Consider the following 15178-nt stretch of genomic DNA (forward strand, 5'->3'; position numbering starts at 1 on the left):
TCCAGGGATGGGGCATCCACAACCTCCCTGGGCAACCTGTTTCAGTGCGTCACCATCCTCTGTGTGGAAAAACTTCCTCCTAAATGTGAAGAACTTTCTCTATCACTTCTTTGGTGATGTTAGTGTATTCTAAAGTGCAGCTAAATAACAATTACATTGCTTAAGTTTTAAAGATCTTTCAAGAATTATCATCAGCATTTCAAGTGTCTGTCTATATCTCATTTTCAATTACTTCCTATTCTACATATCAGAAAACTGAGACCTAAGTGTGGATGTGGGCTATCTTCAGAGTTACTTGGCAAGCGAATAATAGTTTGGAGGACATCTGATTTCCTTCTGCTCTTGAATTGCTTGTCTGCTGTCAGTTCTGTGTAAAAGTTTGTTGTCAGTACCCTGTCTGGCAATATCCACAGTGCTTTAGGGGAAGCAGAAGGTAATGGTGGAGAACCTCATGCTTTTTATGCTTTATATTTCCTAATTGATAACAGGAGCCATATAACTGGAAGTGTTATGTCTAATATGATGTGTAAAATCATCTCTACTTGTACTTCAGACAAAGTTTTTGCCAGATTGCTGTGTCCACAGTCTTGGGTAAATTCCATCTGGGATAAAATTCTGCTTGCTGAAATACTCATTGTACTAAACAGCTGGTTATTTCCATCCCAGAAACAGCTATGCGTAGAGTGAATCTTCCCTAGTCTGTGGGATGTATTTGGATGAGAGGCACTGTTTTGGGAGTAGTAGTTTAGTATGGTTTTCAGCCGCAGGACTGCAGAGTGAACTACAGACTTCAGAGAACTACAATCAGCAAATCTGATTAACTTGCAAAACAGATTAAATTGAAGTCTGTTTCTCAAGGAGACCAGCAGCTGAGAGAAAGTAAAGTTGTGAAGGTTTTCCTTGCCCAAGTTCTGAACCAGCACTTGAGTGCTGACTTCATCTGTCTGTTAGAGAGGTAAAGTCAGATGTTTTTCTCATTGGAGTGACCCTTTCACCTCACTGTGATTTAGGGAATTTTGTTTGCAGAAGGGTGAGAATCAGCTGTCCTCACAACTCTGAAGGCAGGGTACTCAGCTGTCTAGCAATTAGAGATGGAGGAAAAAAAGATGACTTCTCTTTCTGCAGTTTGTTTTAATTATTAGTCTAGTATTGCCGTGATGATGTGTGTGCTCTTTCTTAAATGCTTTAAGAAAAATACTTTCTTAAATTTTATGTGTCTGTGAGTGCTTGGTATCGACAAAGAGTGTTGCGTTCTTTTCTAAATCCAATTACTGTAATATGTTGTTTTATATAGCAAAGGAGGCATTAATTCATCTAAAACTATTTTTGGTATTTTTATGTACCAGTTGAGAGAAGAGAGATATGTGCTAAATTCTGTACATATTTGCCTTGGAGAAACGAGGCTTATTTATGCTGAAAGATTGTGACCACTGTGACAGTACTGCAGTTAGCAGAGGATGATGCAGCTGCAGCAGGCAGAGGGAGAGAGTCATGGTCTTTTCCACCTCACTCAGTCTGGTCATATCATGGGGCACTGACCATCTTCAGTCAATCCCCTAGGTTTGTGGTGAGGACAGGTACATGAAGGCGTTTTTTACTTGACAGCAGAGCTTCTTGCTAACTCTGTGTGGTAGCTACAAACATGCAAACTCTATGTGCTGTTCGTGAGGATGGAGTAGAAGACAGGAAAGAGTAGAATACTGGGGGAAGTATGGGTGAGTAGTCATCTTGGTCCTCTTGACATCCCTCCTGAATGTATTTTAACACAATTTACATTGTAATATGTTACGTGCAAGATACTCAACGTTGTTCAACAGTACTGTGAGATGAATGAACACTTTTGGTTTAGCTTACAGCAGTAGGGGGAAAAAAAAAAAAGGCAAAATAACCTCCTAAAAAAACAGACAACGAGATCAGGATATTCCTTTAGACTTATTTGCATTTTGGATAAGTTGGGAAAAAATCTTGGGCTATGTTTTGCATAGCAAAAATTTGTGTTGGTTAATTGTACTAGCTGGATGCTTTCAAGGAGTTTTGGAGTTTCTCATTTCACCTGAGCTCTTAGCAGACAAGAAATTAAGGGTTGTTTTGTGTGTGTGTTTGTCTGAATTAGTTCTAATTGTGAGGCTGTTCTATGTAGTTATAAGGAAAGCATAACTTTTAATTTGAAGTTACAAACAAAATCTCCTGAAAACAGTACTGTGCCATTGGGTATATTTAATCTGCTCCCACATATTTGATGGTTAGTGTATAACTGAGCAGAAGGGGAAATGACACGAGACTACTCTTGAAGTGAATCTTAGATTGAATATTTTTGCTTGTAATTTTATACCAATACAGCTTCCTTGAAACATTGCATTCTTCCTGGTATCCCACTGAAGCCTTTTCATTTAACAGGTATGACTAACTAATGGAAAAAGATGAAGTCTTAAAATAGCATTAAGGAAAATTGTACCAAAGTCTGTGCCGTAGATTTATGTACTTAGCAAAGGTAATTTCATTGTGTGTGTTCTTCGTTTGTATGTTTGATAACACTAAAACTGGTGGAAGAATGCTGCTGCCAGCAGATAATTTCATTGAGATTTGAAAACACAGAAGAAGGTTAATATGGTGCTTCCCAAATTTATTAAACTCCCAAAAATGATTGTTATCTGTCCACTGATCTCGACTGAGTGGTATTTATGGGGTTTGTGTCAGTGCCTTTGGTGGCGCTATGTGGACAGTGTTTTCATACTGATGGGTTGGTCTGGGCTGTATTCTTCTCTGATATGGTCACTGGAATTTCTTTTAAGCCCAGGTTTTCAGAGCTCTTGCTTCTTGTTTCTTTTCAGTATAGTGTTTCGGGAAAATTCCACTTGTCTTTTGTACATTATTTCTGATTTCAAGCTATCCTAGAACGCATGCTAATTTTTGTTGATTGTTTTTCTTGCTCCTCAAAGTTTTGCTTGTTGTCTGTAGAATTCTCTCCGTGAATACTTTTTAGCTTTCAACAAGCTGAGAAGGTAGTTCTCCTGTAGGTATTCTACTGAACTTCATAGCCAATATGTTAGAGTCATGGTCAACTCATATAAAGTGTGGTTACCCTAATGATCTAAACTAAAGGAAATGTTATTCGTGTTTTAAATTCTGATAGCATTTCCCAAATGTGTGCCTCAGCAGGGCACAAAAGTTCTGAATACCTTTCAGCATTGCGCGTTATTTGGTAAATATTACCTGAAATATGTTTTTAATTATTACCTAATTCCCTTTTATTGTACTGAAGGATTTTTAGGTCAAATTTGTAACAAATTGTGAGATTTTATTGCTTCTTTGATTATTTTTTGTTGAGTCGTCTTAATTAGATGGGTGGTGGATACTTCCATGCTTAATGCCTTTAATTTTACCATTTATGTTGTCATGATATAGAGTACATCAGTTATTTCAAACTTAGCATGAATTATATTTTCACTTTATAAAGGTGACAAGCAGAAAGCTGTTAGGAACTGGCTTGAAGACCTATTGAGTTCTTTTCTAAAGACACAAATGTCTGTGGTAGCAATGGCTGAGCTTAAACGTGTGGTTTGTTATTGTTATTTTCCCTACTCAAAAGGATTTCTTTGGTTATCAGCCACCTCTGAAAGCCTTGCCTATCATAAGATATATTTCACAGGAGATGCATGGGGTTTTATTTCACTGTTTCAACTGTGATAGTGCTCATACTCAGAGTTAATAGCCAGTGTCCCTGAAAAGCAGGATTATGAATTCTTTGGCAAGTGTCGGATGCAACAAGCGAATGAAAGATTTGTCAATGAGAATTAATTTTCCACACTTAAGATAAATAATAGCACTGTGTAATACTGAAGGATTTGTAACTGTTACAGAGACAAATGAAACATGAAACAATTTGTTGTAATATTGTCTTGACAAAGATGTAATAGGACCTGAATTTCTTTTGCTTAAGAACATATTTATTGATAGGACTTTGATTTTTCCAAAACAAAAAATGAACTAATTTTTGACAAAGATGTATTAACATTTAGTATATCTGCTCTTTTAAGTTGTTTCCTGGAAGAAAAACAACAGAAAACAAATACTGTGCAAATAGTTGTTTGTGATGCAGATCACTTATTTTCAGTGGAATTAACTTTTCAACAGGAAATTGCCTACAGGGAAGCTAGGGAGGGCCTTTTTATAAGGGCACATTAGTGACAGGATGAGGGGAAATGGTTTTAAGCTGAAATAGTGTAGATTTAGACTAGATATCAGGAAGAAGTTCCTTACTGTGGGGGTGGTGAGATACTGGAACAGGTTGCCCAGCGAGGTTGTGGATGCCCCCTCCCTGGAGGAATTCAGTGCCAGGCTGAATGGGGCTTTGAGCAACCTGGTCTAGAGGGAGGTGTCCCTGCCGGGGGGTTGGAACCAGGTGATGTTAAAGGTCCCTTACAACCCAAACCATTCTCTGATTCTATAAAATACCACCTTTAATCTCACCAGGGTTTTTTATTATCTGTCAACTGTAACTTTCCTCCTTGTGTTTTAAAAAAAAAAAAAAAAAAATTTAAAAAAAAATTTAAAAAAAAATCACTTCATATAAAATTACTCAGAAGCAAAGACCATTTCAGAACAGATCTATGAAGCAGTGTCATGTCTCAGGTATTGGCTGACCATTGATCTCAGTACTTGATGGATTTGAACATGTGTAATACAGTTTCAGAGTATTTCAGTACTACATGAAATCCCGACTGACCGTTTTGATTCTCTGCTTGCAAATGCAGACATCTAAGTTTTAAGAATAAAATAATAAATTAAAAAAAAAAAAGAAAAGCGTAAGGTCTGCACTGATATTGTGGTTTTAAACTCTGTGGTCTGTATCTGCCTTATTTTTAGCATGAACTCTGTGGGAGCTGGAACTACAGAGGTACGTAGGCACTTAATTGTGTGTGTATATATATACAAAGAAGATGCCACTTACTGGTTTCTAGCCCAGAGGTGAATTTTGACAGCTTCTCAGGGAAGCTGAATTCTTTCTGAATTCTTTGGAGGCTGAAGTTCCTATGAGATTTGTAAAAATAAGCAAAGGGAGAACAGGGAGGGAAAAGACAATAAGTATGTGCATTTAGTGCTCCCAACAAAGAAGATACTTGTATTCCTTCTTACCTTTTGTTAGACACCTGAGTCTGTGTTGAGCACCAAGCATAAGATGTAGGTCTGTAGGATGTTGAGCTTCATAAATTCTATCATGCGTAATTACCTCTTTTTATTGTATTGCCTGGCAGTCAGGGAGTTAAAAAAGAAAAAAAAAAAAGAAAAAAAAAAAGGCATTATTAGGCTTTGCTATTCTGTTAGTGCATGTAAATTCTTGACATTTCACTATCTGAAACATGAGACTGCTATTGGAATGAGCTTTTCTTTTGGAAAGGGAATTGCTTGAATGAGTAGCAGAAGGCAGAAAGTGTGTCTGCATGGGAAGGCATGCTTTTCTGTCATTGCTAAGCAAGGTGTAATAAAGATGGTGTTTTTGCTGGCTGAGGAATTGTACTGAATACTAAAAGCAAGCAGATGAGAGTGAGGTCAGTTTTCAGTATTAGAATGTTAAGCGTTTTTGGGCAGAGTTTGAATGAATTATGGTTCTGCAGTGACTTATGTGATAACACCTTGTGGAGGGAGAAAAGCAACCACACTGACAAGAAAAATATCAGATGTATTTTATTTGTTTGGAAATAATTTGCTTTTCGGGACTGGCATATCCTACCACTTGAAGATGCTCTCATGAGTTTGCTTCTTTTGATTTCTCTGCAGTATTCTCCCTGCCTGTGTTCCAGAGTGCACAGTGAGTATGTAGTTCAAGGTGTATCCTATCTAGCTGCAATTAGAATAATTGAGTTACATTATTGAAAATGGTGCTTGTACAAAATCATGCAAAATATATCAAATTTCTTAATAGAAAATAAAATTGTAACTAAATATCATTAGACTGGGATCACCAATGGAGTCACAGGGAGAAGATGACTGCCTGGATTATAGGAGTGCTTTGAAATAGTGATCTAACTCAATTCTTAGGAGTTTTCCATTCCCTTTTGTTAAGAAAAGGGAATTAAAAAACAATACAACCAAAACCAGGTTTTCAACACTCACTGCTATAGGTCTGTTCTGAAAATAAAATCCTTTCTGTCCCAATTGTTGTCAGTCACTCTGACCTCAACATCTGAATTAATCCCCTCAGTGAGCATCTCAGATACTTTTCTGTTCTATGAAGAGCAGTCTCCTGACTCCTGCCTTTGATGGTACCTGAAGAAAAGTCACAGAGGAATTCAGCCCTGTAGCTTGTTTAGAATTATGATCACTTGGGGATAGCAGTGTGGTAGTTCACTGGGAATAGTTGTGAAGTGTGAGCAGCATAGATGTAGTGCTGCTTGTTTCTTCAGTTTGATTATCAGTCTTACTGAAGACATCAATCTACACAAATTTGATTCATATTCTGGTTTCAGGCACTCTTCCTGTAATTTCAGTGACTTATTTTTCACCTTAGAGCTTTCTAAGGCATTAGCTCCAATATTGGTTGTTTTCTGGCAGTGTGAGTAATTTGGTCAAGTTAGCACAATCTGAGATTGCACCTTCCCTTCAGTGGTACTTCAGTATTCAGTGATAGATTTGAAATCCTGTTGTGTATGTAAGTGGCAATGATATGGGAACCTACGGTTGTTTCCAAGAAATTTGGTCTTCATACAAAATAATGAAGTGATAATTGTGCATTACAGCTTGTAGATGAAGAACATGGATGTGGTGCTCCCTTTGTCAAGCAATTCCAGCTGCCTGTACAGGCGTGCCGGATAAGAAAACAATGAGCAAAATTTGCAGTGAGACTTTAAAAAGAAATAAATAACATTGGATCTCAACAAATATGTTGAAATTATGAGAAATTATCTGGAAGAGTGAATAAGATGATCACTTATGAGTCAGTGTGAGCTGTTTTAAATGTCCATAAAATGCTTTTTCATAACCTTGTCAAGTTTCATCTAGTAGATGAACTTTGTAAAACAATTTGTATTAGTCCAGACAGTTAAGTAGATATACCCAGCTTTGTGGGAGGTGAGAATAGAATGGCTTTTGCATCACTGCTGGCTCAGGGGCTGTACCTGCACAAGGGTAAGGATAGATGACCAGGAGAAGGTCCCACACTGAGCTTTGTGAACTTAGCAAAGACTGAGAGCCTGACAAGAACTTGTCCTTGTCTGCTGGGTGGCTATATGGTGCCCATCTTTCTGATGGCCATGGGCGTGCCGGTGGCCTTGACCCACAGTCCCTGCACTGCTGGCTCTTTGGCTTGATGTAGGCTGCTGTGTTTTAGCTGCTGTATGCTTATGCAGAGGCTGTGATTTTTAACTCTGCCGAACTAGTCAGGAAGAGATAAAACTTGTGTATAGTCAGCTCCATAAAGTGAACTAAAATAAACTTTGTTTCAATTAAAGGGAGAGTATTTATACTGCTTTTATCTATTGGTTTAATAACATTTTTTAAAGTCACATTTTCAGGGGTGTGTGGACAATTTCATTGTGCAGACCAGCTCATAGCTATACCCAGACCTCCTTGAGCTGGGACTGAGCACACACAGATTTTACTATGATACGGCCACATTTTTTCTGAATGTTTTCTCTGCAGTGTATGTAGATCCTTCAGCAAAAGGTGCTTACATAAAATGAATGATTGTTGAACTGAGATCTTAACTGTACCATTGATGTGACTTTATTTTTGAGGGAAAATGCTTTCCTGGAAGAAATTAACATTTGTGTGCTTTCCCTGAGGATGTCAGTGATTTCTCAAAACATAAGTATTTCTGTCTGCTTCACGTCTCACTCCAGTACTTTTACCAAGCAGTAGCTCATTTTTAAGCTCTGTTACTTTCCGGCTATGCTGCAGCGCTGCTCTGGGACAACGTTTGTGCTTTGGTTTTTGGGGTTTTTTTGTTTGTTTGTTTGTTTTTTGTTTTTTTTTTTTCAAAGGATGTATATGTGGTTAACAGGGAATCAAGGATTTCTATAGCTGTTGTGCTAGCATATACTCTGTTAGAATTCACTTTGTTATCACGATGGGAGTTTACCTTTTTTGTTTGTGTAATAATTAAGTTTTAAGAATAGAACAGAAGATCATGAGGCTCAATAAGATCTTAGCAGTGTGTATAGATGGCTGATGGCAGTGCATGAAAGTTGTGGAACCAGATTCTCTTCAGTGCCCAGCGAGCGGTGAGAAGCAGTGAATATACCCTGAAATGTAGTAAATTCCATTTAAACGTATGAAAAAATGTTTTACTGTGAGCACAATTGAACAACAGGCTGCTCAGAGAGGTTGTGGAGCCTCCACCTTGTAGGTGTTCAGAAACGAGTGGGTGCAATCATAAGCAGTCTGCTCCAAAAGACACTGCTTGAGCCAGGTGTTGGACTAGATGGGGGGAATGGAGGCCTTTCAGCCTTTATGATGTAAACTAGCCGTGGGTACTGCTCGTAGTAAGTATTTTAATTCTAGTGCTAAGGCTTCTCCGTTTTGTAGTATGAGAGACAGAATATAGAACGGCTGCTATTTTCTTTTTGTGGACAGGTGTTGAAGAATAATATCCTTAAAAACAAAATAAGCAAGTGGTCATAGTCCATTCAGGGAGAAAACCAAAAAAGATGCTATCAAGCCACACAGTTGTCTAAGATAAATGACTTAGTAGTAAATGTTTACTTGTAATTACACCTGTATGATTTCATATTTTCTCACAAATAGCAAATATTTCTGTTCAGTAAAAGACTTCAGAAAACAGGTAGAACTGGTCCATGAGTAATTTGCAAAGAAAACTCATTCCTTGGGAAAGGAACATTTCCTTGCTTGAGACATTCTTGAAATAAATTTGAAGCTTGTAACATTTTTTTTTTTCTGACTAAAACGCAATTTTAGCTAGTTGGCTGCCTTTTTTCTTTTTAAACACTAGCTGAACTTTGAATCTTAATATTTGAAGTACAGCTTGATTCTAACAGTGCAAATGTGGTGTTCTTGTAAGGACCCTCTACTGTTTGAGGTGAGTGTGGTTGTAATAAAGACTGCAATCATGATCAAAGGGACATCTCTGCACATAGCCTAAGAAACCAGATTTTAGTAGTGTAAAACATCTGCAGTACCTCTTTTATGACACGTTGTAATAACTTGCCAAAAAGTGACTTCTTAAGGATGAGTTCTCCATTCACTGAATATGTTTATTTTTATGGGTGAATAGTAAGTGCAAGTTCAGCTAGACTTTCTATTGATGTCTGAAGTATGATCAGATCCTTTGTGGCTTTTGCTTTTCACAGTATTTGTCTCTAAATGTGATTTTTATTGGTATGCTTGTTGATCTCAAAATATTTCCTTTTTTTGCTTTCTCTTTTTGTTTCTCCAGTGGGAAGAGATCAGCGGTGTTGATGAGCATTATACTCCAATCAGAACTTACCAAGTGTGCAATGTTATGGATCACAGTCAAAACAATTGGCTGCGGACAAACTGGATTCCACGCAACTCAGCGCAGAAGATATATGTGGAGCTCAAGTTTACCCTGAGGGACTGCAATAGTATCCCTCTAGTTCTGGGCACTTGCAAAGAGACTTTCAATCTGTATTACATGGAATCCGATGATGACCATTTGGCAAAGTTCAGAGAGCACCAATTTACGAAGATTGACACCATTGCAGCTGATGAGAGCTTCACCCAGATGGATCTTGGGGACCGGATTCTCAAGCTGAATACAGAAGTCCGTGAGGTGGGACCTGTGAGCAAGAAGGGCTTTTACTTGGCTTTCCAAGATGTAGGTGCATGTGTTGCCTTAGTCTCGGTGCGAGTGTACTTCAAGAAGTGCCCTTTCACTGTCAAGAACCTCGCCGTGTTTCCAGATACAGTTCCTATGGACTCTCAGTCCCTGGTGGAGGTGCGGGGTTCTTGTGTCAATCATTCCAAGGAAGAAGAGCCACCCAAGATGTACTGCAGCACAGAAGGGGAATGGCTAGTGCCCATAGGGAAGTGCTTGTGCAATGCTGGCTATGAAGAAAGAGGCTTTGCGTGCCAAGGTAACGATGCACTCCATGTTCATAGCACAATTATTAACAGGGCTTTCCCTTTATGTCCCTACTATGTGTATTGGGTCATGTTAATTTTCTGCAAACTCTTGAGAGAAATAAATTAGTCCATAAAATTGCCATGGAAATGGGGTTTATTTGGTCTGTGTAAATAATGTAATTTGATTTTGAAATATTTGACAAGGTTAAAAAATTGATTTTTAGCTGATACGTTATGTAGCAAGCCTAGTTTCTCTTAACACTCTTGGAATTACTTTTCATAGATTATACTTTTCTCAAATGCATTTGTTATGTTGGAATATGTTATTTTTTTTGTGAGCATTTCTTAACTTTGTGTCTTGATGTGCGAGTAGTTTATATCTACTGCTGAGCTGCATTTGTTAGTTGGGGTTGATCAGAAAAGAAAATATATAGTATTTGTTCAGGTAGTGTAGTCCCTAAATGGAGATGCATTTGGAAAATTAATGCTTGAATTTCAAAATTGCATTTTCATGAATGCTCGTGTATACAACTCAAAATCATGTTCTACATACTTTCTGATTTCTGCAAACTGTGGTTATGTGAATGCTCCCAAGAACAGAGACTTACACCAGAGATGTGGTTTTTTTGTTTTTTTTTTTTCTTTTCTTTCTCCCAGAAACAGTCTTTCAGATGTTCTGAAAATACATAACATGTTTATCTAACTTCAATATTAATCAAAACACTGGTGGTCTATATTTTGCTTTTCACAGAAATACGGTGTGGACTTTAACTAGTCAAAAATTTTACCTCTTTTCACAGTGCCTGGCTCTCTTAGATTGTCTTAGTTAAGTGAATGAGTAGTAGTTAAATGTAAATGTCTGGTAAGGTCGTAGATCGAAGGACTAGTAGCTGAGATATTTACTGTGTGGTATGCAGGTACGTATGTAGATATGCATGTATTCATAAGAACAGAAAAAGCTATTGATATGTTACTCTACTGAACCTGGCTGAGAAAAGCTTTTTCCTTTTTCATCAGTTTGAAGGCAATCTTATATAATACACAGAAGTGCTGGAGGGTTCTTAGTGCCAGAGTAGGTATAGCTGTGTAGTTGCAAAACGTATTCCTCTAATTATGGTGATTTTCAGAAAATGACAGGTAAGATTTGTAGGAGAGGAGTATGAGTGTTTTATTTGGTTTTGGTTTTGCCATCAATATGAATGAGAGTTGGGTCTTTGTTTTTCTGCAGTTAGATACAAATACTAAGAAGAACTAATTAAACTGTACTGCTAGGAGCTAAGATAATGAGAGGATATTTTATTGTGTAGAAATGCTTCAATTAGGGCTTCTTATAGCCAATAACGTTTAAAAGTTGGTGATACTCTTCCAACTACTGCTTATAGTCTTGTTAACTACAAAACCTTTTCTCCTTGTGGGTAGTTGAAAGCTGTTGGGTTAGAATTTAGATTGCACGTGGTCCAAAGAAATTAGTTGGTGCAAGAAAGTGTCAGACTGAAAATGAGCAAACAGAAGTGGAACTTAAAATGCATTAAATAAATCATTTCATTAAGAACAGATTGTCAGGTGCTTGGGGTAAGCAGGACATATCTTAGCTCTGCAGAGATTAGGGTGATAGTGGGTATATGGCATAGTGTAATAATGGGTTATCAGGGACATATATGGGTATTATCATGCATGATTTTGAATGCATAAAATCAGAACATTGAAATACTACTTTTTTTTTTTTCCCCCACTTCCTCACCAGCTATTGATCAAGGGAGCAATGCATGATGAAACATTAGCAATAGTGACAGGTCATTCTGGTTTATTCTGATTTAACATATAATTTTCTGCTAACTTTTATTGGAAGTCATATTTATCAAGTATTTTTGGTGAGATGTGGTTGAAGTGATTCTCTAAACGCAGTTGGTAACCCAAAACCTCTGATTTGTTTGCATCAGTAACCCAGCAGGAGTTGAATTGTTCGGAAAAAGAGTTCAGTTTTAAACATATGTTTCGACCTTAGGCTGATGGTTACTCCTGCATCTTCCTTTCTTTTTCTTCTTTTTCTTCACTCCTTCTCTTGCACCTCTTTTTTGGTCGCTGGGTTTTTGGTCATAATCAAGAGCAATGTAATCAGGACTGTACAGTCTGAAGAAGATTCAGAATGATGTGTTGTGAGTATCAGCTGAAATGAAGGCCTGATTAAGGGGGGAGGGGGGGAATTGTTCTTTAGAAATTTGAAATAGTATCAACAGAAATTTTTATTGTTATAGTAGTCAGCAGATTCACCAACCTACAGTGGCCATCACTACTTTATCTCAGTTCTTCAAATTAATTTTTGTTTGTTTGCTTTTGGAATGTTGTTTTCAGAAACAGTGTTTTGCATTAGCAGGAGATTATCACTGATGATTAAAATTAAGGGCCCTAATGGTATGCCATCAGCCCATTTATATTTCATTCAGAGCAGTTTGTGTTGGTACTTGAGCAGTTATGAAGGCATAGTCGTGCTCTCAAGTAACACAAGCCTTTTTTGTCACTGGTGTGATAAAAACATGCCTTCATCTGTGTCGGAAAAGCCTAGGCTGGACTATTGGGTTCATTCAGCAACTTTGTTCTTGTTGGTTAGGTTGTTGTTATGCTCTTGATCCTACCAACTAATCCCCATTTTAGAAGTTCAACAGTAGGATACCTACTTGTTAAAGAATCAGGACTCATTTTGTCATGACCACACTTGTCCTCACTGCTGTGAGTATGTGGAAAAATGGCTTATCCAAAGCTAATTGTATACCTCACCTTGAGGAATTCTGGTCTTCATAATCTACTTCAGTTAACAGCATGAGATTTAACACCTCTTCTAGCAGATATTTTTACATTTGTTAATTATTTTAGATGAAGTGGTTTCATAGAAGTTAGATAAGATGTTATGTTAGGACTATGTTGGAAAAGCCGCTCTTTCATAGTTTTGTTTTATCTCTGTTGGCTATGTTAGTTATGATTAGTTAACTAAATATGGTGTATGCAATCCATTTCATTATTGAAACTTTGTTAGCACATACTCAGTCATCCTAATAATATTTTAATACTTTCTTGTTGAATAAAACATCTTCACAATATCATTTCTAAATTATCTTCATGCCACCTTGATAAGACTACACTCTTTATAGCATCTTCCCTCTTAGAATTACTGTTTTGTTTCAATTAGAAAAGAATAAAACTAGTGTGAACTACACAATGAAGGTTACTCTTTCTGAGATTATTCCATCAGTTCACTGGTCAACAAGGATAACTCATCTTTTCCATTTTTTTTTTCTTCCCCCCCCCCATAAGAAATAAAACAGTGAATTAGATCTGAAGGTTTATCTGCCTTAATGTTCTTTCTCTTACAGTGGCTAAAAGCAGATTCTTAAGGGGGGAAAAAAAAATCCAAACAACTGTATGAAGTGCTGCTTTACTGGGTATGCCTTTAATCTTCTACCAGTCAGCTCTTGCCTTCCGAAATATTAAGATGCCTTGTAAGAAATACTATATTTAATAGGAATTGGTGTCTTGCCACCTGTTAATTGTCTGTTTTTGCCACCTGTTAATTGTCTGTTTTTTGACTCACTTATTTTGAGCATCTCTAAGTTTTTATGTCAATGAATGTGATAATTACTCTTGCGCAGAGAATCGTACCTTCTTGCTGTGTCTAAGCTTTCTGTTTAAAGTCAGTCGGATGGTTTTCCATATCCCTTTACAGCAAGAAAATAAGTGCTGCCTTTTTAGCTTGAGTATTAATGATTCTCTTATCCACTACTTGTTAAGACTGATTCTCTGTTTTCCCAGCTCTCGGTCTATTTTACTGCCTTCTTATTTGGAGGACAAGCTAATTTCTCCATGGTTTAATTCATCCTTTTTGACTGAGTTATCCATTTTGACTGTCCCTGAACCTACTCAACACAATGCAGTCTTTATAAGAAGGACAATCAGGCTTACATGCAATATTCAAGTTACAAATACAGAAGGAACTTATCAGTGGCATAATGTTTGGAAAGAGCATTCACATCACCTGTCCAGTTAGTGATTTGTATGTGCAGACACTAGGCTCTGTTGGGTTTTGAACGGTAGATGAAACAGGCTTCATGATGTGAGGGGTTTGCCAGTTGGGGGTAATGGTATCAGAACAAATGGGTAAAAGTAAGATAAACATTAGAAAAACTATCTTTACTGTTAGTTCTGTAATAATTTGGAACTCTCCTTGAATTAATATTGAAAGACTCATTTCAAGAGGTGATTTTTTTTTTTCTTTAAATGCAGTAACCAGATGATAAAGGAAATCCTGTACTAGCAGGGTTGGACTAATAAACCTTTTCCATCCCAAATGTGTCTATTCTGTTGTTGATTTATTTCATGCACTTCAGAAAGCCTAGATGGATATGGAGAACCATTCTTACACTGACATTCTTAATTAGCAAACATGCAGTGGGCAATTATATACTCACATGAGACTGTGAGTGATCTTAAATATTTTTTTGAGCACTGCTGACAGGTGAGCCTTTAACTGAAAAAGGCTTTGTGAGTCATCCTCAAGTGGAAGGTGAAATTGGTGAGCCTGAAAGGAACGGCTCACTAAGCACTGAATTATGTTTTCTTCACGCTACCATTTCAGGGGTTAGTTCTAAATTTTAGTTGCTGGAATTGAGTTAATCTGAATTGTACATTTTCTCGTGATGCTATATAATAAAGTTGTAAGTTTAACCTCAAGTGACTGATACATTGTCTATAACAAAGCCATAAGAAAAAGAGGTTTTAATCTGATGGCTCCTTCCCTGTGTATATCATTTTTAGTAATTAATCAAGTGGGTTGAATAGGAGGAAAGGGAGCAAGGGGTGAGGGAGGGAGAGGTGAAGCGTGCCTTGTTATTGCAAAAAAGACTCCACGAAATCTCAGCTAACACTAAATTATTCAGTGCTTTAAGTTGTATAGTGAGAACATCCCAAATCATATTTCTCTCTTCGTGAGTTTCTGGCGATATGAAAGGAATGCCATCTGTGACTGTTAATCCAAACCATTGTATTTGTTGCTTAATTCTTTCACTAGAACGGATGCTGTACTTGAGACAGAAGTATGTAAAGCATCATTAATACTTAGGATGGAAAACATTCCTCTTTTTTTGGT

The 15178-nt window shown here is 37.3% G+C and overlaps 1 protein-coding gene across 2 annotated transcripts in view; it reads left to right on the forward strand.

Moving 5' to 3' along the window:
• The window catches only part of EPHA3 (EPH receptor A3), a 211175-nt gene that overhangs the window by 57490 nt on the left and 138507 nt on the right, over window positions 1-15178 (forward strand). For both annotated transcript variants that reach the window (XM_015878647.1, XM_015878656.2), the window contains exon 3: window positions 9392-10052. In XM_015878647.1, coding sequence (XP_015734133.1) covers window positions 9392-10052 — 661 coding nt within the window. The remainder of the gene's footprint in view (window positions 1-9391; window positions 10053-15178) is intronic.

The sequence above is a fragment of the Coturnix japonica genome, chromosome 1 (assembly GCF_001577835.2).
Source record: "Coturnix japonica isolate 7356 chromosome 1, Coturnix japonica 2.1, whole genome shotgun sequence".
Classification (NCBI taxonomy): domain Eukaryota; kingdom Metazoa; phylum Chordata; class Aves; order Galliformes; family Phasianidae; genus Coturnix; species Coturnix japonica.